We start from the raw sequence: 25805 nt of genomic DNA, 5'->3' as shown, positions 1-25805 counted from the left end.
CTCAGGTTTGTCTAGTTGGAGGCTGGTAACAAGTTGTGTCCCCCAGGGTCAGTGCTGGGCCCAGTCTTGTTTAACTTCTTCATCAACGACCTGGATGAAGAGTTAGAATGTACCCTCAGCAAGTTTGCTGACGACACCAAACTGGGAGGTGTGGTGGATACACCAGCAGGCTGTGCTGCCATTCAGCGAGACCTGGATAGGCTGGAAAGCTGGGCAGAGAGGAACCTGATGAGGTTCAACAAAGGCAAATGCAGGGTCCTGCACCTGGGGAGGAACAACCCCATGCACCAGTACAGGCTTGGGGTGGACCTGCTGGAGAGCAGCTCTGCGGAGAGGGACCTGGGTGTCCTGGTGGACGACAGGTTAACCATGAGCCAGCAGTGTGCCCTGGCTGCCAAGAAGGCCAATGGGATCCTGGGGTGCATCAAGAAGAGTGTGGCCAGCAGGGCGAGGGAGGTTCTCCTTCCCCTCTACACTGCCCTAGTGAGGCCCCATCTGAAGTGCTGTGTCCAGTTCTGGGCTCCCCAGTTCAAGAAAGATGAAGAGCTACTGGAGAGAGTCCAGCGGAGGGCTACGAGGATGGTGAGGGGACTGGAGCATCTCCCCTACGAGGAGAGGTTGAGGGAACTGGGCTTGTTCAGCCTGAAGAAGAGAAGGCTGAGAGGGGACCTTATAAATGCCTACAAATATCTGAAGGGTGGGTGTCAGGAGGATGGGGCCAAGCTCTTTTCAGTGGTGCCCAGTGACAGGACAAGGGGCAATGGGCACAATCTGAAGCAGAGGAAGTTCCGTCTGAACATGAGGAAGAACTTCTTCCCTCTGAGGGTGACGGAGCACTGGAACAGGCTGCCCAGGGAGGTTGTGGAGTCTCCTTCTCTGGAGATATTCAAAACCCGCCTGGACAAGGTCTTGTGCAGCCTGCTGTAGGTGACCCTGCTTCGGCAGGGGGGTTGGACTAGATGACCCACAGAGGTCCCTTCCAACCCCTACTATTCTGTGATTCTGTGATTCTGTTTCTTACATCCCTGCTGCATTGATTCTCATCCTGAGTTTAAGGGGATTTGGGGAATTTACAGTCCGACCTCTGAGTTGGGTAATGGGTTTGTGCTAAACATCCCCATGCTTGTAACATAATTCGAGTTTTCAGTGAATAGTTCTTCCACCTGCCAGCAGCAGGATGAGGTGTCACAGGGACTCTGGCATGACTTGCGGGCTTTTGTATCCCAAGAGTGGGGTTGGAGGCATGGCTATGGGGCAAGGAGTCTTCCCACACCCTGAGGCTGGTGCAAGGAGAGCACAGCATTGCCAAGCCCTGGGACTACGACACTAGACAAAGAGGGCTAGTGGCCGTACCATCATATCATAGACTCGCAGAATGGTTTGGGTTGGAAGGGACCTTAAAGATCATCTGGTTCCAACCCCCCTGCCGTGAGCAGGGACACCTTCCACTAGACCAGGTTGCTCAAAGCCCCATCCAACCTGGCCTTAAACACTTCTGGGGAGGGGGCATCCACAGCTTCTCTGGGCAACCTGTGCCAGGGCCTCTCCACCCTCACAGTAAAGAATTTCTTCTATATATCTAATCTAAATCTACCCTCTTTCAAAGCCATCACCCCTTGTTCTATCACTACGTGCCCTCGTAAAAAGTCCCTCTCCAGCTCTCTTGCAGGGCCCTTCATGTACTGGAAGGCTGCTATAAGGTCTCCCTGGAGCCTTCTCTTCTCCAGGATGAACAACCCCAACTCTCTCAGCCTTTCCTCATGGGAAAGGTGTTCCAGCCCTCTGATCATTGCTGTGGCCTCCTCTGGACCCACTCCAACAGGTCAATTTCTTTCCTGTGCTGAGGGCTCCAGAGCTGGACACAGGACTCCAGGTGGGGTCTCACCAGAGCGGAGTAGAGGGGCAGAATCCCCTCCCTCGACCTGCTGGCCACTCTTCTCTTGATGCAGCCCAGGATATGGTTGACTTTCCAGCCTGTGAGAGCACATGGCCAGGTCATGTTGAGCTTCTGGTCACCCAGCACTCCCAAGTCCTTCTCCCCAGGGCTGTTCTCTGCCCAGTGTGCATTTGTGCTTGAGATTGCCCCAACCCATGTGCAGGACCTTGCACTTGGCCTTGTTGAACTTCATGAGGTTCTCACAAGCCCACCTCTCAAGCTTGTCAAGGTCCCTCTGGATGGCATCCCTTACCTCTAGCATGTCGACCGCACCACTCAGCTTGGTGTCATCAGCAAACTTGCTGAGGGTGCACTCAATCCCACTGTCCATGTGGCCAACAAAGATGTCGGAGACGATGGAGCTGGGCACACGCATGCCTGGCAGAGGGAGCAAAGGGGGGATTTCAACACTTCCCCACGCCGCAGTCAAGGACCCTGCAGCTCCTTTCTCTTCTTAGTTTCTGGCCAGGGAGGAAGGTCACCCATCGTCCAGGGACGAGTCCTCTCTTCAAACCCCCTCCCTGGGCTGTCTCCACTCAAATCCAGCTTACAGCCCCTGTGACACCAGGCGCAATGGACCACAGGCATCAAGATTTCTGAGATGACCCCATGGGGCACAACCTCCCTCTTTACAAATGTGAGATGGGAAACAGCTATGTCCCATTCAGTCTACTGGGCTGCCAGGTCCCCAGAGCCATGGGCTCCCACGGCTGTACAATAAGAACCGAAACCAAATATAAAGAGTCTCAGCAAAAAAACAGCAGTCCTGAAAGGATGCTCCGTGCTGTTCCCAGCAGCGAACGTGGCCTGGGGAAGGGCTGGCTGAGCACACAGCACTGGCATCTTCCCTGCTGTGGCAGACGCCTGCACCGCAGGGCTGAGCTGGGCACTTGGAGAGGGAGGTTTCTGGCCCCATGCAGTCCATGTTGTTCAGAGGGATACATCCCAGCCCCTATAAAATCCTTACTGCTTTGCAGTGGAAGATGACCATTAATTTTCAACCTTCTGTGACTGCAAAGTTTAAGCCTTTCCAAAGAGAGCTCCCTTATCTTTGCAATTCGCTGCTCATACCAAGAAGAGGAGCCCCAGTGCTCACTTCCAGCTCCCTGTAGTCTGAACATCATCTTGGGGGTTGCAGGAAAGTTTGTTACTCCTCCTCCCCAAGTAATTAAGGTTCAGCCTTGGCATGACGCAGCAGGGAGGCACGACATCTTGCCCCTGTGATTTGCTTGCACAGCTACTAGCACCCTTCAAGATGGAAACACGAGCCTGGATGGTCTGACATCTGCTTCTGAAGCCATGCAAGCATGGTGCGAGAACTGTGAAGCCAGAAGAACAGAGTGAGTTTGCATCCCTGCGGGGGCTGGGTTGTGAAGTCTTGCAACGTGTGAGATGCATGATGCTCATGAAATCACTGATGTCCGGGGTAAACAAATCAGTTTTGGTAAGTAGGACAGCACACAGAGGGGTAAAAAAAGCCCCAAACCATGCTCCGCTTTCAGCACTGCTATCCCAGCAGCTTCATTTTGAAACCCAACCCTCACTGCATTTGTATGGTGCAAGTGAAAAGAGATTCGTGCGTCCATGCTTTCGGTGGTGGGAGGGTGCAAGAGCTTTTCAAACATCACAGCTTGGAGAGACTTGGACTGCAAGCCCTGCTGACATCCCTCACAGACCCATTTTAAGGGTTCTGTGACACAGAGACACAGAAGCAAGTCTGGGGTTGAGGGATGCCCATTTTGACTAAGTATTTGACCAATTTTAATTTCATTCCTAAGTAAGAGCTAAAAGTAAGTTATACAATATATATGGGTCTGAGAAGTGTTCAATCCAACCCAATCCATAAGTGGCACAGGAAATGGGGTCAACATGTAAACCAGGCCACTTTTGATGGCCTCCAGCCTCCCAGCATCTAGACTTCGTGCGTTAAGCATGTTCCCTTTAGCGTCTGCTTTTAGACACATTGTTCACAATTTTGCCTAATTTCTCTTTGAACTAGCTGACAGCGTCAGCCCCTACAACCCTCCCTAGGGCAGCAGCTTCCAGAAACTCCCATTTCTTTGTGCAGTTTCCGGACCCGCTCTAGTTGCAGTAAACTCTTCCTGAGACATGGTGACACACACTACAAAAGACATGGAAGAACTAGAATTGCGTATTGCAGCAAAATCATACACCCTGTCTTCTCCTCAGTGCTCTTCTTAGGGTATGCAATGTTTTGTTGGGGTTTTGTTGCAGCACATGGAGATGGAGGTTTCAGAGAACTCGTTTGCAGCTGCCTACTGGAAAAGGAAAAGCCAGACATGGTGCACCATGAATTTCATTGCATTGCATTGCATGGATGCATAGCTAGATGGCAGAAAATCACCTTATTACTCAAGGACAAGCAGCTGGAAACACTATCCTGCCACTGCCTTGCAGTCTCCAAACTTGCTGGCACCTTCCAGGGTGTGCAAAGAGATCATGTATGTGCCAAGAGCTGAGCGTTGTGAACTGTTCTCTGCAAGGTGGGGATGCAAGATGGAAGAAGCCATCAGGGTCCTCTTGTGTGGCTCATTTTTCTCTGCTGACTGTTCTCGATGACTGTAATGGCAGCCCAGCACAGACAACTGCACTTGAGCACGCAGGATCTTTGCGAATGACTGAGGCCTGCACGTGCCAGCATCTCCATGCTTCAGCCCACCACAGCTGATGCACTGCGGACTCGTCTTGTGCTACCCCTTGGCCTTCGCATCTCAGCGTCTTCTGCTGATCTGAAGCATCTGAAAACTCTCATCCTCCCCTTCAATAATGAATGAATCTATTGCAAACTCTGTCTAGATAAAGAAGAGATAGCAAGGAATAACTCGATCTGGGGAAAATCCATCAGCTGGAACACAGATGGAAGAAGCTCACAGTTTGAAAATTTTAGTATAAATTGCCTGATACTGGCAATTACATTATTTTCTCCAACACAACTGATGCCCCTCACCCCTCATCATCCCTGTACATTTGGGTTGCTGCATGCCCCGGCAGCCTTTCGGATCCACCCCAAATCCACTGAGGATCCTTGTGGTTCTGGATCTGGCAGTCAAGCAGCTCCAGCTGCTCTCGCAGACTCTCCGGGGACTGAGTCCAGCTCCACCAGGGCTGGGAGGGAGCACGAGATAGTAACTGGGGAGGGACTTATGCTGTGCTCGGTGTCATGGTTGCAACTGAGGAGCAGGGGGGGAGGATACAAAGCAAATCGCTGCCTGCCCAGACACTGACTCCTACCCCTTCATCTGCCCATCCCTTGGTGCCCTCCACAGTGAACCTCCCCCAAGGGCCTGCCAAAGGAGCTTCCTCCCATGGTATCATCACCACAGTGATACTCAGGAGACACAAAAATGGATAGTCCCGTGGAGAATTATCTCTATTAGCAAGGGCTGTTGCCTTATTTATCACCCTATGGGAAGGCAGCGTGACTGATGGGTCAGAAATGTCCGTGTTCTGGGGCATCAAGGCATGGACCGGAGTTACCCCCAGGGCCCATTTGCAGAGGGCACTGAAAGGGACTGCAGGAGCAGGCTGGAAAATGCACATAGCATCTGCACACCCCAACCCTGGATGTTTCAGAGACCTGCGTGTGGGTTTCAATTCCTTTTTGCAATGTGCCCTTATGTCCCTCAGTGCCATTAGACACATGCAGTCAACTATCGGATTCCATTTCTACCCTTAAAAAGAGCTTTACCCCTCTCCCAACCCTTTCTTGCCATCTCCATGGGCCTTAAATACAACCTCAAGGATGTGCAGGTTGTAGAGTCATAGTGCCCAAGGAGATGTTGGGTGATGGGTGGACTGCCCGTCCCACCACATCGGTGGCTGGATCTCCTGTCTCACCTCCCAGCCCTCTGCAAAAAGCCATATGAACATCCCTGGTCAAATATCCAGGTTGCATCAAACTGGAGAAACCCAGGCACGTGTCCAGAATGGCTCATCCGCAGAGGAGGTGAAGGAGTGGGAGGCTCTGCAGCAGCCTGAGATGACCACCCAGCTGTGCAAAGGAGGATCCTGGAGCTGAACTCCTCTAAACCGTGCCGGGAAAAGGCTGAAAAGGGAACTGTGCTTTCTAGGGGTGGACGTAGGTAGAGCATAACCCTGGGCCACAGCTTTAGGAACAAGAAGAAAGAAAAGCTAACTTTGCAAAGCCTGCTGCGTGCATCTCGATTACTCTCATTAGGGTCATTAGGGGAATGACCGTTACCCTGCTTATTAGCAGAAAGCAGGACCAAGGCAGCCAGGGGTCAGCACAGGATGTCCTTGCAGCCTATGGCAGAACTATTAATTCTGATGTATGTTTTCATCCCAAAGTGCCTGAAATAAGGTGTGTTTCAGCTGATAAGGAGTGTTTCTGCAGCATGAAAGGGACCAAGTGTTGCATACCGCAGGTCATGGTGCCAGGATCTGGGTGTCCAGGGAGACAAGACTGGCTGAGATGGCTTTGGGACATGGGATAAGGAGTGAAGGATCCAGCCCTGCTGCAGTCCCTGCCATCCTCCAGAAGCAGCCCATGGAGTGCAGGACAGCTAAGGGTGTCCTGGGGCTCTCAAACCCAGGGAGAAACATGAAGCTGGTGTTACAGCAGAAGCCTTGAGAAGTGGAAAAACACAAGTCGGTGTAGAGGATAGGCATGGGGTGATAAGTGATGGGGCACACTGGAAAGCCTAAGGCTATCAGCAGTTCACTGATAGTCAGCTTGCAGGCCTGAATTTGGACAGAAACAGTTTTAGGGGTAACATAGAACAAATACCCAACACAGAGAAAAAGCCCCATATATAGTTAGTTTGGGTGCAATATTGATTTGTGGGCAGATAAAGGAAGAACAAAGTGTGAAGGTATGTCAGAAAACATGTAATTCCAAAAATGGAAGGAGGTGAGGAGGAAAAAGAAACCCCATCAATATCACACCTCTCCCCAGAAAAAGCTTGGGCCCCTGATGACCCGCTGCCAAGCCCCCTTCCATGGGGAAGACTGGGGCCCTTGACATTCAGATTGAGGGAACAGCAGAAAAGTGAGCATAGGACCTGGAAAAGTGGCAGAAACCAGGGAGCGTGTGCCCTGAGCAACTCCTTTTTAGTGTAACAGAGCCCAGGACCAACCCATATCCATGCAGGTATTAACTGAAAATTCCCAACATCACCATCAATTGAATTATGAACTGTTCACGCAAGGCTTACTAGAAGTTTAACACAAAGAGTTAACTCGGAGAAGCACTTCCACAAGCCTTAAGCACTCCTCCATATATACCACAGCCATAGACTTGGCCATAGTCTTGTCCGAGTCGCCTTTGCAAGCGCCCTGCGTACTGTAGGATCATCTTTTACTCATTAGCTCTCCAAGCTTTTGGCCCATTTGGGCTCCTTATGCACGCCTCATTTCCCTTGACAGATGATTTCCACACATTGTGCAAGCTATCTTCTGTTGTCCACCTTGGTCAGTCACAGAATCACAGAATCACAGAATGGTCGGGATTGGAAGGGACCTCTGTGGGTCACCCAGTCCAACCCTCCTGCCAAAGCAGGGTCATCCAGAGCAGGCTGCAGAGGACCGCGTCCAGGTGGGTCTTGAATATCTCCAGAGAAGGAGACTCCACAACCTCCCTGGGCAGCCTGTTCCAGTGCTCCGTCACCCTCAGAGGGAAGAAGTTCTTCCTCATGTTCAGACGGAACTTCCTGTGCCTCAGTTTGTGCCCATTGCCCCTTGTCCTGTTGCTGGGCATCACTGAAAAGAGTTTGGCCTCATCCTCCTGACACCCACCCTGAAGATATTTATTAGGTCCCCTCTCAGCCTTTGCTTCTTCAGGCTAAACAAGCCCATCTCCCTCAGCCTCTCCTCGTAGGAGAGATGCTCCAGTCCCCTCATCATTCTCATAGACCTCCGCTAGACTCTCTCCAGTAGCTCCTCATCTTTCTTGAACTGGGGAGCCCAGAAGTGGACACAGTACTCCAGATGGGGCCTCACTAGGGCAGAGTAGAGGGGGAGGAGAACCTCCCTCAACCTGATGACCGCACTCCTCTTGATGCACCCCAGAATGCCATTGGCCTTCTTGGCAACCAGGGCACACTGCTGGCTCATGGTCAACTTGTCATCCACCAGCACTCCCAGGTCCCTCTCCGCAGAGCTGCTCTCCAGCAGGTCCACCCCAAGCCTGTACTGGTGCATGGAGTTGTTCCTCCCCAGGTGCAGGACCCTGCACTTGCCCTTATTGAACCTCATCAGGTTCCTCTCTGCCCAACTCTCCAGCCTGTCCAGGTCTCGCTGAATGGCAGCACAGCCTTCCCGTGTATCCACCACTCCTCCCAGTTTTATGTCATCAGCAAACAGTCCTCTCAGGGCACTCCAAGCCTTCATCTTCTAAGCCCCTGCAACCCAGCGCGCATCCCCCGTTTCCTCTCTTCCCCTGCCTTGAAGATGTTCATGCTTTTACCCCACCATAGCAACCGTATTGATCACATCACTGGTTGGCTGCTAACCCAGTTTCTTGGTTCTTCGTGAGCAGGACTTTCCTGCCAATACACGGTAGGGTGATTGCATGGGATCCTGCTCAGCTGCTCGTAGTCCCAAACCACTTGGGTTGGCCTACTTCTGGAAATACCTGCGTGAAGCCTAAACTGAGCTTTCAGGTGGAGTTTGCTAAACTCTTCAACTTACCCTGCTGTAGCAAGCCCCTGGCATATACTTCAGGGTAAACTTTTCAGCCTCCACTGACTGGCTATGAAAAAACAAAAAAAGAAGAAAAACCCTCCAAGAGTAAAACACCACTTGAGTCTCAGAGAATGTTTTTATTTTCACAAATGCTTCAAAAAAATATCGAAAGAGAAATTTGAAAAAAATTAATTTTACATTTCTGTGCATCACATCTCTTCTACGTGCAGACCATCGGTACCACGTGGTGTGCGTCATGTCTTGTATCGCTCGGGGTAACTGACCGAGGTGGGCATGGAGATGGGTGGTGCATCTCGTGACGTAGCTCTGTAAAGATTAGGTGGTACAGAGCCCTTGGAAAAAGAGCTGTATGTTGGTACGGAGCTTCATCACTGGAGTTTTAGGTCTGGGCTAGTCACAGGCTGTGCTGGACTGTCTTGTTGTTGGCATCCTCAGCAGGAGCCACCTTGGCTGCTGCTTGCTCTTCTCCAGATGTTGAGATAGATGAGTCAGAGACAACCAGCTCCTCCATGTGCACAAAACCTGCAAAGCATGGTGACTCAGTTGATGGTTTGTTCCATGCAGCCTGAATTTTCCCGTTTTTAATAAGACCAACTGAAGATGCTTTCTTCGGTGGAGACAGCACAAATCACTTTGGCTTGGTCAACAACAGTGGCAGCACAGAGCATACCACTATCGCCCATCCCAGCACTCAGACATGAAGACTGCTTTGCAGAAACCAACCTTGATCCATCATTTGGTCCACACTTCATCAACGTGATGGACATTCAACAAGACAACATGGGGACGTTCAACACAGGCAACACCAACTGCTCAACCCCACTTTCCAAGAATCTCCACCACAGCCCTAAAACTTCAGGAACAGACACAATTATTGGACCCAAGGTAGAGGGGAGCTTCAATGGGCTTGATGGCACGGTGATCACCTGTGTCACGTTAGAACCGTGCATGTATGAAAAAGGAAAGGATGCTCCTAGCAGAAGAGTCGAGGGACCAGCTGAAGGCTTCTAGGGGAGAGCAAGGTGGTGCCTGGGGATGGACACTTGTTGTCCGGGGAGAAAGTCCTCACGGTGACCAGGGGAGCTGCTGCTCTCAGACAACCTGAAATTGGTTCCTCTACAGAGGCGAGAGACTTAACGTCAGCAGAGCGGAGGTCTTTCTCCACTGACTTCGAGGATCATTAAGGTTGGAAAAGACCTCTAAGATCATGCAGTCCAATCATCAACCCATCACCACCATGCCTGCTAAACCATGTCCTCAAGTGCCACGTCTGCACGTGTTTTGAACACCTCCAGGGATGGGGACTCCACCAGCTCCCTGGGCAGCCTGTTCCAATGCCTGACCGCTCTTTCAGTCAAGAAATATTTCCAAACAGCCAATCTAACCCTCCCCTGGCGCAACTTGAGGCCATTGCCTCTCGTCCTATCGCCAGTTACTTGGGAGAAGAGACCAACACCCGCCTCACTACAACCTCCGTTCAGGTAGTTGTAGAGAGCGATAAGGTCTCCCCTCACCCTCCTCTTCTCCACACGAAACAATCCCAGTTCCCTCAGCCGCTCCTCTGAAGACTTGTTCTCCACACACTTCAACAGCTTCGTTGCCCTTACCCACGTGCCAGCCTTGCTCTTTACAGCGCTGCACCACGATGGGCTCTGAGGTGGCTTACCCAGGCACACCACGCTGGCATCTTCTTGGTGGTTGCAGTTACTTTCTCCCCAGGGTCTGGCCCTGCACGCGGAGAGGGCAGCCTCGCTGCCCGTGCAGTTCACATCGTCCAGCCAGATGGGCTCGGGCCCCATCCCAAAATGAGCTCTGGGTGGAGCGGCGACGGCCGTCCCACAGCCCAGCTGCCGGCACACCACTTCTGCGTCGTCCAGGTCCCAGCCGTCGTTGCACACACTTCCCCATCGCTGGCTCTGCAGCACCTCAACTCTCCCAGAGCAGCGACTGGAGCCGTTCACCAGCCGCACCTCGGCAGGCTCTGAAATGGACAGACAGACAGGAGTCGCCTTGTGCTGCTGCACCGACTGACGCAGGCAGCAAGTGTTGGGTGTGAGACGGAGGAGGAGGAAGCCCCACAGGCTCAGCATTTGCCTCGCCTCGCACTTACAATCCTAGAACGGTTTGGGTTGCAAGGGACCTTACCGATCATCTAGCTCCAACCCCCCTGCCACGGGCAGGGACACCTTCCAGCACAGCAGCTTGCTCAAAGCCCCACCCAACCTGGCCTCAAACACTTCCAGGGCGGGGGCAGCCACAGCTTCCCTGCGCAACCTGTGCCAGGGCCTCTCCACCCTCAGAGATAGGAGGATTCCCACGGGGAAAGAACACCCTCGGAGAGAAGCAAGGAAAACTGGTCCCAGAGCTCCTGCAGTGTTGGTACCCAGGAGCTCACCAGCAGAGGAAGAGCAGCTACCTGAGCACACTGCACCAGCATCTTCTCCATGGTAGCAATTGGGGTCTCCTTTGGGCTTGGCCCCACATTCGGAGAGGGCGGACTCGCTCCCCGTGCAGTTCACCTCGTCCAGCCAGATGGGATCACGTCCCCGGCCAAAGTGAGCCGAGCCTGGGGCTTCCATCGCCGCCCCGCAGCCCGTCTCCCGGCACACCACCTCGGCATCGCGCAGGTCCCACTCATCGTCACACACCGTCCCCCACTGCTGCTGGTGAAACACCTCGACCCTCCCGGAGCAGCGGCTTGGTCCGTCTACCAACCGAATTTCCATCGGGTCTAGAAAAATAAGGACACCAACAACCCTTCAGAAAGTTCTGTTGGAGATCGTCCTGGACATGCAATCTCACACAGGACCATGCCCCCCTCTTTTCTTGTCTCCCTGACATGACACCTTTACAAAACAAGGATTCCCGTGGGACCCAGCTTGGTCATTCACAGCATGGAGATTATCAGTGGTTATCCACTTGGTCTAAAAATGAGCTAGGGATGGTGGAAGAAGCAGCAGTGTTGGGATCGCCCTCGCACCCCTTGTCATTACTGCAGTTACTACCACTATTAGCATTGTTTTTATTACTGTCAAAGGAATTGTCACTCCCTTGCCCTCTGGAGCAAAGGGATCTATGGCTTGGTGGTGGCACAGCTCTTTCTACGGACACAGAGGAGGAATGTGGTGAGAGAGTCACCTGAGCACACCACGCTGGCGTCTTCCCCATGGTGGCAGTTGTGGATGCCCCACACCTGGGTTCCGCACTCGGTAAGGGCAGTCTCTGTCCCTTTGCAGCTGACTGTCTCCAGCCAGATGGGATCATAGCCCCTGCCAAACCTAGCCCAGCCTGGAGCAGATATCGGAGCGCCGCAGCCCAGCTGTCGGCACACCACTTTGGCATCCTTCATGTCCCAGCCGTTGTCACACACAGACCCCCACTGCTGGTTGTGAAGCACCTCGAGGCGCCCAGCACAGCGATTCGGGCCATTCACCAGCCGTAGCTCCTTGGGGTCTAAAGGGGGAATGACAAAAATGAATAAAGGGAGATATTGGTGTACCTCGGCCCTCTGAACTAGATGCCCTGCTGGTGCTGGCGACGATGTGCAACCATACAAGGTACAAGTGCATAATCGTGCTTCCCCCATCCACATCAGCATCTTCAGTTGGAAACAACAGAAAGACCTGATTGTACTTAGGAGAAGGTAGAAACACTGTGGGATGCCTCACAGAGAGCGTTTCCCTTGGGCAATGCCAAGAAGACTCTGGGATACCCACGTCCAAACTATGAGTGTGATTCAAAGGTCTGCTAGGGTGACTACTCCCTCGGAGAACACATCTGAAGAGGAAAGACTTTAAAAACCTGCCTTTATTTACTCTAGTCATATTATGGCCGACTGGCTTGGCTCTGACAAGGAGGAGAGTCTTTCCATAATGCTCCTCTGCCTGCTCTGCTCTACTGCAGCTCCTTGCAAATATTCCCTGAAGTCACCCAGCTTTTCTCTTCTGGTAAGACAGGGCTGGCATCCCATTACAAGCTGGAGAGATGAGGAGGGATGTCTTTCCACCTTGGACTACCTCTAGAGATCCAGAAGAAGCTTGAGACATAGATATGGAGAAGCCTGCAGCCATGCATGGCAAGCATCGATGGCCAAATGCCTCCTCTGACAACAGGCACTTCAACATCCAAAGCAGGGGTGCATGATGGGCGTAACAAGCCACTTGAGAACCAACATTTTAAGGCGTGATAGAAGATTACCACAAATGCACAGGATTGCATCCAGATAGTCCATTGATATGATGCCTACAGAAGCAGAGATACCTCACCTCCCAAGCATTTTTGACAGTTGCTTGCAGTGGAGTTATACCCAAAGGAACACACCGTGCGCAGAGAGGGAAGCAAACTGAAATTAGACACAAGTGTACCTACAGAAAAACTTCTCCCTGAAGCCATGACCTGGACCAGGCTTACCTGAGCACACGACACCTGCATTTTCACCATGGTGGCAGTTATGGGCTCCCCAGGGCTTGAAGCTGCATTCAGTGATGGCACCCTCCGTCCCTGTGCAGTTCACCTCGTCCAGCCAGATGGGACCGTGTCCTTGCCCAAATGGAGCCCTGCCAGGGGCTGACACAGCCAGCCCGCAGCCCAACTGCCAGCACACCACCTCGGCATCGCTCAGGTCCCAGTTGTCATCGCACACTGTCCCCCACTTCTGGTTGTGGTGGACCTCGACTCGCCCTGAGCAGCGGCTGGAGCCATTCACCAGACGGACCTGTGTCGGTTCTGAGAAGAGACAATCACCAAAACCATCTGGATGTCCCAGGTGAGATGACAGGGCTGGAGCTGCTCGGTCCTTCAATCATCCCAGAATCTCACGGCTGGAGGGCGAGGAGATTGTCCACCCAAAATGAGAAGAGGAGGCTCCCCTCAGGAGCTCACCACCTCCCCAGACTCATCTCTCGCCCTGGCAGGTGGCATCTGGATGGACATCACCTCTGAGGCTCCCTCTTCCCTTCCCCAGCACACACCCACCCATCAGGGGATTCTTCCTGCCTTCATTGGCAGGGCTGCAATGGAGACACCTACATCCAGGACCATTTCAAAGGTCTTCTCCTCTTTTCTCCACCCCTCCCTCAAAAAAAAAAAAAAAAAGAGACTATGAGAGCCTGGGTGCCAGCCCTGGTTGGGCAGGAGTCAAGAGTTACCTGTGCATTCAACGCCAGCATCTTCTCCGTGGTTGCAGTTATGGCTTCCCCAGGACCTGGCTCGACACAGAGAAAGGGCAGCCTCCGTCCCAGCACAGCTTACTTCATCCAGCCAGATGGGTCCTGACCCCTGCCCGAAGGCAGCCCTGAACAGAGCTGACAGTGCTTGGCCGCAGCCCACCTCCCTGCACACCACTTCGGCGTCCATCAAGCTCCAGTTGTCATCGCACACGGTGCCCCATTTGCCATTGTGGAGGACTTCAACTCTGCCGGAGCAGAAACTTGAGCCGTTCACCAGCCTGATAGGGGTTGAACCTGGAGCAGGTGCCCCTGCAAACAGCCCCAGGGAGCAAATGGTCAGAGATTTTGCTGGGCATGCCATCACTGGCAATACTTAGGAGCAGAGTCTCCTGCCCAGCAAGCCTGGGTGGCATCCAACAGGCTGTGCCCATGAAGGGATTCAACCCCGTGAAGCCAGGAGGCTCCTGGGCTGAGAAATGGCCAGGGAGCTGCAGCCTCGATGCCAGGAGATGTGGAGAGCTTTGGAAGGTCAGAACAGCATTTGGAAGTTGCCTGAAGCAACGGCGTGAAGAGGCTAATTCTTCACAAAATTAGGTAGGAAGTGAGTAATTCTGCCTACCTACAGGGGCAACATCCAGCTCAAAATTAAGGGTCCTACCTGCCATTGGCCATAGGTACATGTCTGTCTGTGAGCTGGTTGCCTACACTCACTGTACCATCAGAGGACACGCAGTCAACAACAAAGGGCAACCAGTAAACAGCAAGAGGCAACTAGTCAACAAGAAGAGGCGACCAGTCAACAAGGAGTGGCGACCAGTCAACAGCAAGGGGCGAGATGGTTGTCCTGCGTGCTGTTTAACCCTTTGGTTGTCCACAGCAGCTGATGCAAGCCACGGTGGGTACATGTTCCTCACCCGCGCACACGACGCTGGCATCTTCCCCGTGCTTGCAGTTGTGGGCTCCCCAGGGCTGTGCCCAGCACTCGGAAAGGGTGGCCTCCGTCCCGGCGCAGCGTACATTGTCCAGCCAGATGGGGTCTACTCCTTGCCCATAGCGAGCCCCGCCAACGGCCGACAGTGCCATCCCGCAGCCCAGCTGCCGGCAGACCACGCGGGCTCCGTCGAGGTCCCAGTGGTCATCACACACTGTCCCCCAGGTGCCGTTGTACAACACCTCCAGCTGGCCCGTGCAGGAGTCAGGGCCATTCACCAGCCTTATGTCAGCAGGACCTGACACTGGTGACAATGGAGAGCAAAGGGAAGGAGATGTCAATGAGAAGTCATGCCAAAGAAGAGGCCAGGCAGCAGCTGGGAAAGCATCTTGACACTTTTTGGCCAAAAGGAATGGGAAAGAACCAGCAAGAGACAGAGAAAGACACAATTATAATTTTATTGTGTTTTCAGGAGGACGCATGGCACCCGGCCTTTGAGCAAGCTCCAGGCTCCTCCAGCTGAGAATACAGTCCTTCAGAACCAGGAAGGCCAAAATACATGAAGACATTTTGCTAATTGCTTTTTAAGTGCACTGCTAATTGCTTTTCAATTGCCTGGCTCTGCACAGGTTGCAGGATGAACTCCCCAAGCGCAACAGCAGCATGAGTAACTGAGTCGCAGACTTTTTGTGGGAGGGATTTTGAGCAAGACTCTGCAGCCAGAGCACAAGGCACCAGGGACTCTGCACCCACGGCTCTAACCTGGCTCTGCTGGATGAACAGCCTTGACCCCAGGGTAAGGAATGGAGCCGAGCAAAGGGCTTCCTTATTTTCTGCAAGCACCCATCCTGCCTCCTCAGATCAGCCTGACCCAAGCGCATCAGCACCATGATACTTCCTTCCCCGTCACAGGGCAGGTAAAAGCCCATTCCTCGGTTTTTGGCCATTCAAGCTCCATAGCCCATCATCAGCACTACTGAAATGGCAGCGACATGCTCAGTGCCCTGGGTTTCTACACCTTTCCCACTTTTCACTGCTTATTCATAATGTGCTGTGCGACTCTACCGCCGTAAAAATTTCTCCGCACCTCGTGGCACGCACCTTCTAGAAGATACTGGCACTTTTGAGGGAGCCTCAAGACTTCTGCAGCCATCAGCTGGAGGAAGGCTGCTTGTTGCAGCTGGGCTTGGCAGGTCTGCATCTACCCTACTTGCAGAAGCACCCATGAAACCATGTGCGTTGCTCTACACGAGCACCTTACGAAGTCATGAAACTGTGGGTGTTGGTCTACACATGCACCTTAAGAAACCATGAACCATCAGTGCTGGTCTATGCAAGAACCCTAAGAAACCATGAAACCACGGGTATTGGTCTACATGAGAAACCTAAGAAACCATGAAACCACAGGTGTTGGTCTACGCAAGAACCATAAGAAACCATGAAACCGCGGGTGCTGGTCTACACGAGAACCCTAAGAAACCGTGAAACCACGGGTTGGTATACATGTGCACTTTAACCATGAAACCATGGGTGTTGCTCTAAGCGTGCACATTACAAATTTGCAGCAACCACAATCAAACCACCCAGAAATGAAGAGGAGTGGCAGCACTGTGGCATGCCAAAATGCGGCATGCAACCAGCACTGGGGAGGGGGAAAAGCAGGGGAAATGAGAGAGCACTCACCACACAGCCCTGCTAGGACAAGGAAGATCTCTATGGCCCCAAGCCCAGCGTGGGTGGACAGTCTGTCGTCCATAGGGTGTCCAGCTGACAGCACAGGACTTTTGGGGAAGCTGCTCCTAGCCTGGCAGGGGTGCAGGAAGAGCTAGGCTTGGCAGAGGCTGAGATCAGGTCCACCATCACCAGCTGGAGAAGAAATATGCTGAAGACCTGATGAAGGCAGCTGGGAGAGGATGCTTTCCCTGCTGCTCTGTCCCCTGGCTTCCCAGTGGCTCTTGCATCACATGGAGTCCAGTAGATGAAGGGGAACTGAATCTTTTGCTTTCAGTTTGATGTTTGGTGACCAGCAAACAACCTCTGGACACAGCTGCTGTGGGTGACATACCATGGGTCCACTGCACAAAAGGACATCAGAAAGGGGATGGGGAGGGCTGGAGGAGTTGCAGGGCTTGGATGTAGGGTCTTAGCTTCGCCCCAGCGAGTGTGTCTGCTTATACACGATGTGGACTCCATAGCCAACAGCCAGGAAGATGGATGAGCATCAGATGGCCTGTCGACTTGATGAGAAGCAGACTCAGGTCTCGCCCCACCGAGGGGGCTGAGACCAGATCAGCCGTGGGCACCAGCATGGCAACCCTTCAGGAGCATCTCAGAGGCTTGGGACAGGCAGCAAGTGCTCTTGGCAGGGCAGGAGAGCAGCCTCTTCCAATTTCAGCCACTTTCTCGTTCAGATCTAAAGCAGGAATTCGGCCCCAACCTACTGAGGCCATATGCAAGAGGTCGTTTTCTCTGTCCCCACAGGCAAACGTGGGCAGTGAGGCTGCAGACATGCCCATGGGACCACAACCAGCAGCAGGTCAGTCAAGGATCTCCCAACTATTAATTGCTGAGCAGAGGACGCCAGAGGCCACATCCTCCTGTCTAGCTCTTGTTCTTTGTTGCTTGGCTTAAGCTCCTGTCTTCCTCATGACTCTTCCCTCCTCCTTGGCTCACCTAGGTCGGGGATTGGGTCTCCATGGTTGACCCAAGGACTTCAACTGTGTCTCGGTCAAAAACAGCTGGGGCAGGCATTGACTTGGGGTCGTTTTTAGGATTCAACCTCAGGAACAAACCGTGGGTTCACCCCAATAAAGCTCTGACTGAGGTACAAATTCAGTTTTGGGCTTCACTGAAGGTGAGCTGGAGCCCACAGCCAGGTGATGGACATTGGTGATGGCTGCTTGGTGTCAACCACCCCCAGAAACGCTTGCCTCATGGTAAACGTTTGGGGAGATCTTTGTATGGAGGGTGGTAGGCAAAGCAAGCTCCTTTTGCCAATTATTTATTTTCCCCAGGTTGTTTAAATAAAATAAAACAAACTTGAATAAGGTGGAAATGGCCACCAAGGTAGGAAGAAATCAAGTCATAGCTTGCTGTACCCCCTTTATCTGGGTTTCAAGTCATTTCCCACACTGCTCCTCGGGCCGGGGCGCTGATTTTGGGGGAGCATTCTCTTGCAAACATTGCCACGAGAGCAGTAGTCACCATCAGAGGCAGGGAACACCTCGTTGGGAGGGGAATAGTCTTGTCTGATGCCTCTGATCCTTGGAGAAGCCTCCTGCTCCAGAGAAGGTGGCACCAGAAGACATGGAGGAGCAGGGGTAAGAGCAAGAGTTTCAGTTGTCCCACTGGTGCAGCCAATGCCATGTGTACACAGGCAGGGAAACGTGTGGTGGAGCACCTCCAGGGTCATCTCCAGCATCATCTCATCTCCAGCATCATCTCCAGCGTCACCTCCAGCATCGCAGGCGGGGCAGGTGTTTCGCATCCTGCATGAGGTCCCCAAGGGTGCGGATGGAGATGGCTGGAGGACAGGGACACCTGACATGCTCCACGTGCGCAGGGAAGGTGGGTCAGAAGCACGTTCTGATCCACAGGTCTGGCCAGGTGAAGGACTTCACTGTCTACCTGGGCTCCTCCTCAGCCGCGATGAGATCCAGGCTGCCGGGAAGAGAAGACTGAGGCTGCTGGAGGGGCTTCTCAGGGATCTATAGGGCACAGCCGGGGACACTCGCTGCTACCAAAGCCAGAGGGTGCGTGAAGCCGGACGGCGTGAAGCTGGACGATGTAAGGACCGCACAAGGACGGACAATGTAAGGACGGAGAAGGTGCAGGTGGCCATGGAGCGGCAGGTGACGTGGGGCAGGGAGAGGTGCGGGAGCAAAGGGGGAGATGTGGGGCAGCCCCCCCTGCATTGGTGGCCCAGGAGAGCAGCTGCAGGAGGGTCCCCTGCCCCATGCCCAGCTCCAGCGTCCCTGGGCGGTTATGGGGGGCAGCGGGGACCCCCCAGCCACTGCCACCAGGGTGGCCGCTGTCCACCTCCGGGGGTAGCCTGCGGGAGAGGGGACATCACTGGGGGGGGGTTCTGGGGGGGACTGGGGACAAGGGGGACAGGGCAATCCTGCCTGTTCCCATCCCCACCCCAGGTACCAGTGGCACTGGGTCCTCCGGGAGGTCCCAGGGGACCCCCCCCAAGTCGTTCCCAGCCCCCCAATTCCCCCCAACCCCCATGGCCCCCCTAAGCCCTCTGATCTCCCCAAACCCTCATCAGCCCCCCCAACCTCCTGCCCCCCCAGTTCCCCCAACCCCCTCGGAGCCCCCCAAATCCCCATCAGCCCCCCAACCTCCTGCCCCCCCAGTTCCCCCAACCCCCTCGGAGCCCCCCAAATCCCCATCAGCCCCCCAACCTCCTGCCCCCTCAGTTCTCCCAACCCCCCTGAGCCCCCCAACCCCTCTGAGCCCCCCAAATCCCCATCAGCCCCCCCAACCTCCTGATCCCCCCCCATTCCCCCAACCCCTCCCAGCCCCCCGAACCCTCCCAGGCCCCCGTCCCTCCAACTCCCCGCGGACCTCCACCCCCGGGTCCTCTCAGCCCGCTGTGGGCCCCTCACCTCCCTCCCTCCCCGCTCCAAGATGGCGCCGCCGCCGCGGACTCCATTTCCCAGGAGCCCCCGCGCGAGCCCGGCCCGGCCACCGGGTGCGCGCGGCGCGGCGGGGGGGGGTGGGCGTGGCTCGGCGCGCGGCGCGGCCCAGTCGGAGCGCGGCGGCGGCGGGGGCGGGCAGGCGTGAGGCGGCGGGCGGGCGGCCGGAGCGGAGCGGGCCCTGCCCTGCCGCGCCCGGCCCCGCCGCGGCGGCGCCTCCCCCCCGCGCCCTTCCCGGCAGGTGAGCGGGCACCGGGGGGCGGCGGGGCCGGGGCGGCGGCGGCGGCGCCTGCGCGGGGAGGGCGGGGCCTGGAGGGGGGGGGGGCTTGAGGGGAGGTGAGAGGCGGGGCCTGGCGGGAAGAGCGGGCCGGAGGGGGGCGTGGCCTGGAGGGGAAGCCTGGCTGATGTGGGCGGGGCTTCGGCGGGGTGGCTCCGCCCTCGCGGGCAGGGCCACGCCCCCGCAGTGCTGTTAACGCGCCGGGGGCGGTTCCTCCCGCCGCGGTGAGGCCACGCCCCCGCGCAGAGGCCACGCCCCCTCCCCTCGGCCGGGCCTGGTCCCTCTGACTGGGGGGGGGGGGGGGGGCGCGATGGCAATGTCGCACCCTGCCCAGCCCCCCCCCCCCGCCATGTCCCCCCCACCCAGGGCTGTCACCATGGCGGGAGTGACTCCACCGGCGGGGTCCCGGGCCGGGGGTGCGGGTGCAGCCGACCAGCCCTACGCCTGCCGGGAGTGCGGGAAGGCCTTCCGCTGGTCGTCGCGCCTGGCCCACCACCAGCGCAGCCACACCGGCGAGAGGCCCTACAAGTGCCCCGAGTGCCCCAAGGCCTTCAAAGGCTCCTCCGCCCTCCTCTACCACCAGCGAGGCCACACCGGCGAGCGGCCCTACGCCTGCCGCGAGTGCGGCAAGGCCTTCAAGCGATCCTCCCTGCTGCAGACCCACCAGCGGGTCCACACGGGGCTGCGGGCCTTCGAGTGCGCCCAGTGCGGTCTCACCTTCAAGTGGGCCTCCCACTACCAGTACCACCTCCGGCAGCACACAGGCGAGCGGCCCTACCGCTGCCCGGCTTGCCCCAAGGCCTTCAAGAACTCTTCCAGCCTCCGCCGGCACCGGCACACCCACACCGGCGAGCGGCCCCACGCCTGCCCCGTCTGCGGCAAAGCCTTTGCCCAAGCCACCAACCTCCGGCAACACCAGCGGGTCCACACCGGCGAGCGGCCCTACGCCTGCCCGCAGTGCGGCAAGACCTTCACCCACTCCTCCAACCTCCTCCTCCACCGCCGGACCCACGCCGGCGCCCGGCCCCACGAGTGCCCGACCTGCGCCAAGGCATTCGTCTCCGACGCTTGCCTGCAGAAGCACCTCCAGAGCCACGCCGGCCATGCCGCCGTGCCACCCCTCCTCCCGGCGCCCGCCGCGGCACCGGAGACCGTCTGGAGATGTTCCGTCTGCCCGCTGAGCTTCGCCAGCGAGGAGGAGCTGCTGGGCCACCAAGGCAGCCACTCGGTGACAGTGGTGACCCCTCCGGCCTCCCCCCACCGCTGTCCCACCTGCGGCAAGACCTTCAAGAACAGCTCGGGGTTGGCCCGGCACCGGCACGGCCACACTGCCGAGCGGCCCTTCAAGTGCGCCGTCTGCCCCAAGACCTTCACCCAGTTGGCTGGGCTGTTGGGCCACCAACGCAGCCACCCTGCCGCCGTCCCACCGCGTCCCCCTCCCGAGGCTCCTCACCCCCCCGCCGCACCCCAGCCCGCCCCGGAGCGCCCTTACCAATGCACTGAGTGCGGCAAAGCCTTCAAGGGCTCCTCGGGGCTGCGTTACCACATGCGGGACCACACGGGCGAGCGGCCCTACGCCTGCCGCGAGTGCGGCAAGGCCTTCAAGCGTTCCTCCCTCCTCCAGATCCACCAGCGGGTCCACACGGGGCTGCGGGCCTTCGAGTGCGCCCAGTGTGGTCTCACCTTCAAGTGGGCCTCCCACTACCAGTACCACCTCCGGCAGCACACCGGCGAGCGGCCCTACCGCTGCCCCGACTGCCCTAAAGCCTTCAAGAACACCTCCTGCCTCCGCCGCCATCGCCAGCTCCACACCGGCGAGCGGCCCCACGCCTGCCCCGTCTGCGGCAAAGCCTTCGCCCAGACCTCCAACCTCCGGCAACACCAGCGGGTCCACACCGGCGAGCGGCCCTACGCCTGCCCGCAGTGCGGCAAGACCTTCACCCACTCCTCCAACCTCCAGCTCCACCGTCGCACCCACTCCGCTGCCCGTCCCTACCGTTGCCCGCTCTGCCCCAAGGCATTCGTCATGGCCTCCTACCTCCAGCGTCACCTCCGCACCCACGCCCCCGGGCCCCGTGGGACCCCGCGCTGCCCTCCTGCGTCCCCCTCTGAACCCCAGACCTTCCTGCTGGTGCAGACCCCCCAGGGCCTGCAGCTCATCCCCAGCCCCCCGGCACCCCCACGGAAGCTCCTGCTGCTGCCCAGCGCCCCGGCCGAGCCCCCTGCCTTCACCCTCCTGCCCGCCGAGGGTCCCCTGTCCCAGGCAGGGAAGGGTCCCCGGGCATCAGGACCTCCCGCCGCCGGGCAGAGCATCCTGTTGGTACCTGGCACGGGGCAGGCGCTGCCTGGTGTCCAGCTCCAGGCGGTGGCGGGGACCCCGCCGGGGCCCAGCGTCATCGTCCTGAGGGGTGGCATCAGCGGCGTCCTCCCTCCGCGGGGGCCGCAGTCCCCTGAGGTCACCGGTGTCCAGCTGCAAGCAGCCGAGGTATCCAACGTCCAGCTCCAAGCCCTGCCACAACCCTTGGAGGTCACCAATATCCAGCTCCAAGCTGCCGAGGTGACCAATGTCCAGCTCCAAGCCACGGAGTTGACAAGTGTCCAGCTTCAAGCCCTGCCGCAGCCCTTGGATGTCACCAACATCCAGCTCCAAGCTGCCGAGGTGACAAATGTCCAGCTCCAAGCTCTGCCACAACCCTCCAAGGTGACCAACATCCAGCTGCAGGCCAGTGAGGTGACCAATGTCCAGCTCCAAGCCCTGCCGCAGCCCTTGGACGTCACCAACATCCATCTCCAAGCTGCCGAGGTGACAAATGTCCAGTTTCAAGCCCTGCCGCAGCCCTTGGATGTCACTAACATCCAGCTCCAAGCCAGTGAGGTGACAAATGTCCAGCTCCAAACACTGCCACAGCCTTCCAAGGTGGCCAACATCCAGCTCCAAGCTCTGCCACAACCCTCAGACGTCACCAACATCCAACTGCAGGCCGCAGAGGTGACAAACGTCCAGCTGCAAGCCCTGCCACAACCCTTGGATGTCACCAACATCCAACTCCAAGCCCTGCCACAACCCTCGGACGTCACCAGCATCCAGCTGCAAGCCACCGAGGTGACAAATGTCCAGCTGCAGGCCCTACCACAGCCCTCTGAGATCACCAACATCCAGCTCCAAGCCCTGCCACAGCCCTCAGAGGTGCCTGGCATCCATCTCCAGGCCACGGAGGTGGCGGATGTCCATCTCCAGGCCACGGAGGTACCCAGCGTCCAGCTGCAGACCACAGAGGAGACAAATGTTCATCTGCAAACCACCAAGGTACCTGACATCCATCTCCAAACCACTGAGGTCCCCGACATCCATCTCCAAACCACTGAGGTCCCCAGTGTCCATCTCGAGGCCACAGAGGTGGCTGATGTCCACCTCCAGGCCATGGAGGTGTCCAACATCCAGCTGCAGACCACAGAGGTGCCCAGTGTCCATCTTGAAACCACTGAGGTTCCTGATGTCCATCTCAAAACCACTGAGGTGCCCAACATCCACCTCCAAGCCACAGAGGTGCCCAGCGTCCATCTCCAGACAACGAAGGTGCCCAGTGTCCACCTGCAGGCCACCGAGGTGACCAGTGTCCATCATCAAACCATGGAGGTGCCCAGCGTCCATCTCCAGGCCGCAGAGGTGCCCAGCGTCCATCTCCAGGATGCAGAGGTGACCACTGTCCAGCTGCAAGCCACTGAGGTGCCCAGCATCCATCCCCAAACCACAGAGGTGACAAATGTCCATCTCCAAGTCACAGAGGTGCCCAGTGTCCATCTCCAGGCCACAGAGATGACCAGTGTCCATCTCCAAGACACCAAGGTGTCCAATGTTCATCACCAAATGGTGGAGGTGCCCAACATCCATCTCAAGATCACAGAGGTGCCCAACATCCAGTTGGAGACGATGGAGGTGACAAATGTCCATCTCCAGGCCACTGAGGTGCCCAACACCTGTCACCAAATGATGGAGGTGCCTAGTGTCCAACTCGAGACCACGGAGGTGTCTAACATGCATCTCAAGACCACAGAGGTGTCTGACATCCAACTCAAGACCACGGAAGAGGTGCCCAACATCCAACTGCAGACTGTGGAGTTACCCAACATCCAGCTCAAGACCATGGAGGTGCCCAACGTCCAGCTGAAGGCCGTGGAGGTGCCCAGCATCCAACTCAAGACCATGGAGGTGCCCAAAATCCAACTGAAGACCGTGGAGGTGCCCAGCGTCCAACTGAAGGCCATGGAGGTGCCCAACATCCAACTGAAGACCGTGGAGGTGCCCAACGTCCAACTGAAGACCGTGGAGTTACCCAACATCCAACTGAAGGCCATGGAGGTGCCCAACGTCCAACTGAAGACCGTGGAGGTACCCAATGTCCAACTGAAGACCGTGGAGGTACCCAACATCCAACTGAAGGCCGTGGAGGTGCCCAACGTCCAACTCAAGACTGTGGAGGTGCCCAACATCCAACTCAAGTCCACAGAGGTGACAAATGTCCACCTCCAGGCTGCAGAGGTGCCCAATGTCCAGCCGCAGCCCCCCGAGGTTCTTGTGGCTGGGGGCTGCCCGTCCCCCTCCCCGTCCCCACGGCTGGCGGTGGTGGGGGCGGCCGAGGGGCTGCCCCCCGTGCTGCTGCTGCGGGGGGCCGGGGGAGGACCTGCCCGCCTCTGCCTGCAGGCGCTGGCCCAGCTGCCCCCCCCCGGCCCCCCCCGCATCCTCTTGGTCCGGGGCGAGCCGGTACCGGGGGGCAGCGATGGGGGGCAGCCCCCTACTCCGACCCGAGGGGTGGCCGGGGGTGGCAGTGGGGGGACGACGACAGGGACGGGACCCCCCACCTCAGAGCTGCCCAGTGTACCCCTGGTTCACACCTTCTGAGGGGGGGGACACACACTCAAACCCCCCCAGGACCCCCCAGGACCCCCCCTTGCGGAGCCCGGCCTCAGCCCCGGGGTCCCATCGATGCACATCTTTTGGGGGGGGGGGGGGCCGGACCCCCATGATCCCCGGAAACCCCAGGATGCCCCAGGGCCCCCGAAGGGCATCCCAGAATCCACGTAGCCCCCCTCCCAGCCACCCCTGGGGAGCCGCAGCTGCAGGGGGGGTGGGGTCTTAGCCCTGGAGTCCCGAGGGGGGGGGGGGGGGGGGCGGTCCGGGCCCCCGGACGCCTGGGTCCGCTGTGGGCGTGGTCAATAAACGGTGCCCGCCCCCTCCCCGTGCTGCGTGGCTCTTCCTTCCCGGCGGGGGGGAAGGCGGGGCTGTCGCTAGGGGCGTGGCCCTCGCTAGGGGCGGGACCGTCTCTAGGGGCGTGGCCGTCCCTAGGGGAGGGCCCTCGCTAGGGGCGGTGCTGTCGCTAGGGGCGGGGCCGTCGCTAGGGGAAGGCCTGTCGCCAGAGGAGTGGCTGTTGCTAGGGGCGGGGCCAGTTGCTAAGGGAGCGGCTGTTGCTTAGGGTGGGGTGACCGCCCAGCGGCCGTGTGGAAGGGGCGTGGCCACGGGCGGCGCTTGCGCGGTGCAGCGTGGCCTGGGCGGGTCCATGGGCCGGGGGAGGTGGGGGGGACGCGGGAGGGACCATGATTAGTGCGGGCGGGTGGCCGGGGGGTTACTGGGAGCACTTGGAGGGGGGAATGGGGGGCACTGGGAGGCGAGGCAGGGTGGGCACACGGCTCTGGGGGACATTGTTGGGGGGCCTGTGACACCCCCCCTCCCAGTACAGCCCAACCGACTCCCAGTATGGCCCCAATGGCCCCAGTATCCCCCCCAGTATGGCTCTGCTGGTCCCCAGTACGGCCCCAGTATCCCCTGCACTGTGGCACTGTGACACCGCCTGCCTTGTATGGGCACCTTGTGTGGGCCCACTGACTTCCAGTGTGGCCCCCCAGTATCCCCCAGTATCCCTCTTCAGTGTTGCTCAACAGAGCCCCAGTATGGCCCCAGTATCTGCCCCTTCCCGCCCCATTATGGCCCCACTGACTCCTGGTATGGCCTCCAGATCCCCCCCAGTATGGCCCCACTAACTCCCAGTATGGCCCAGTATCTGCCCCCCCCCCCCCCCCGCCCCACTGTGGCCCCACTAACTCCCAGTATGGCCCCAGTATCTGACTCCACTGCCCCAGTATGGACCCACTAACTCCCAATATGACCCCAGTA

General features: G+C 57.4%; 3 protein-coding genes across 6 annotated transcripts in view; 2 read left to right on the top strand and 1 right to left on the bottom strand.

Annotated features, from left to right (window-relative positions):
• Positions 1-25805, top strand: part of LOC104327274 (uncharacterized) — a 124989-nt gene that overhangs the window by 78548 nt on the left and 20636 nt on the right. The gene's annotated exons all lie outside the window — the stretch shown is intronic.
• Positions 8758-19433, bottom strand: LOC142365228 (scavenger receptor cysteine-rich domain-containing protein DMBT1-like). 4 transcript variants are annotated; one of them, XM_075445878.1, is made up of 9 exons: positions 19330-19433; positions 16403-18770; positions 14703-15023; positions 13768-14097; positions 13031-13345; positions 11759-12073; positions 11037-11351; positions 10228-10601; positions 8758-9142 (listed from the first exon to the last, which is right to left on the bottom strand). In XM_075445878.1, the coding sequence occupies exons 2-9, from the start codon at positions 16473-16475 to the stop codon at positions 9011-9013; spliced, it is 2175 nt and encodes a 724-aa protein (XP_075301993.1). In that variant the 5' UTR covers positions 16476-18770; positions 19330-19433; the 3' UTR covers positions 8758-9010. The 4 variants fall into 4 exon arrangements, with proteins under 4 accessions (XP_075301993.1, XP_075301994.1, XP_075301991.1 ...); XM_075445879.1 differs by having other exon boundaries at positions 10287-10601; XM_075445876.1 differs by lacking the exon at positions 8758-9142 and having other exon boundaries at positions 9152-10601.
• Positions 19522-24813, top strand: LOC142365227 (uncharacterized). The gene is made up of 2 exons (XM_075445875.1): positions 19522-19600; positions 20003-24813. The coding sequence occupies exon 2, from the start codon at positions 20013-20015 to the stop codon at positions 24534-24536; it is 4524 nt and encodes a 1507-aa protein (XP_075301990.1). The 5' UTR covers positions 19522-19600; positions 20003-20012; the 3' UTR covers positions 24537-24813.

The sequence above is a fragment of the Opisthocomus hoazin genome, chromosome 33 (genome assembly GCF_030867145.1).
Source record: "Opisthocomus hoazin isolate bOpiHoa1 chromosome 33, bOpiHoa1.hap1, whole genome shotgun sequence".
NCBI lineage: Eukaryota > Metazoa > Chordata > Aves > Opisthocomiformes > Opisthocomidae > Opisthocomus > Opisthocomus hoazin.
The sequence above is the reverse complement of the archived record's forward strand: the minus strand, read 5'-3'. Positions and strand labels throughout refer to the sequence as shown.

What these genes read in the sequence shown, in the direction of transcription:
- LOC142365228 (XM_075445876.1), bottom strand. Translation starts at nt 16,475, where the DNA reads ATGGACGACAGACTGTCCACCCACGCTGGGCTTGGGGCCATAGAGATC. An exon ending in TGCTGGCGTTGAATGCACAG is followed by an intron (nt 13,346 to 13,767) that starts GTAACTCTTGAC and finishes GTCTCTTCTCAG; the next exon opens with AACCGACACAGGTCCGTCTG. An exon ending in TGCAGGTGTCGTGTGCTCAG is followed by an intron (nt 12,074 to 13,030) that starts GTAAGCCTGGTC and finishes TTCCCCCTTTAG; the next exon opens with ACCCCAAGGAGCTACGGCTG.
- LOC142365227 (XM_075445875.1), top strand. Translation starts at nt 20,013, where the DNA reads ATGGCGGGAGTGACTCCACCGGCGGGGTCCCGGGCCGGGGGTGCGGGT.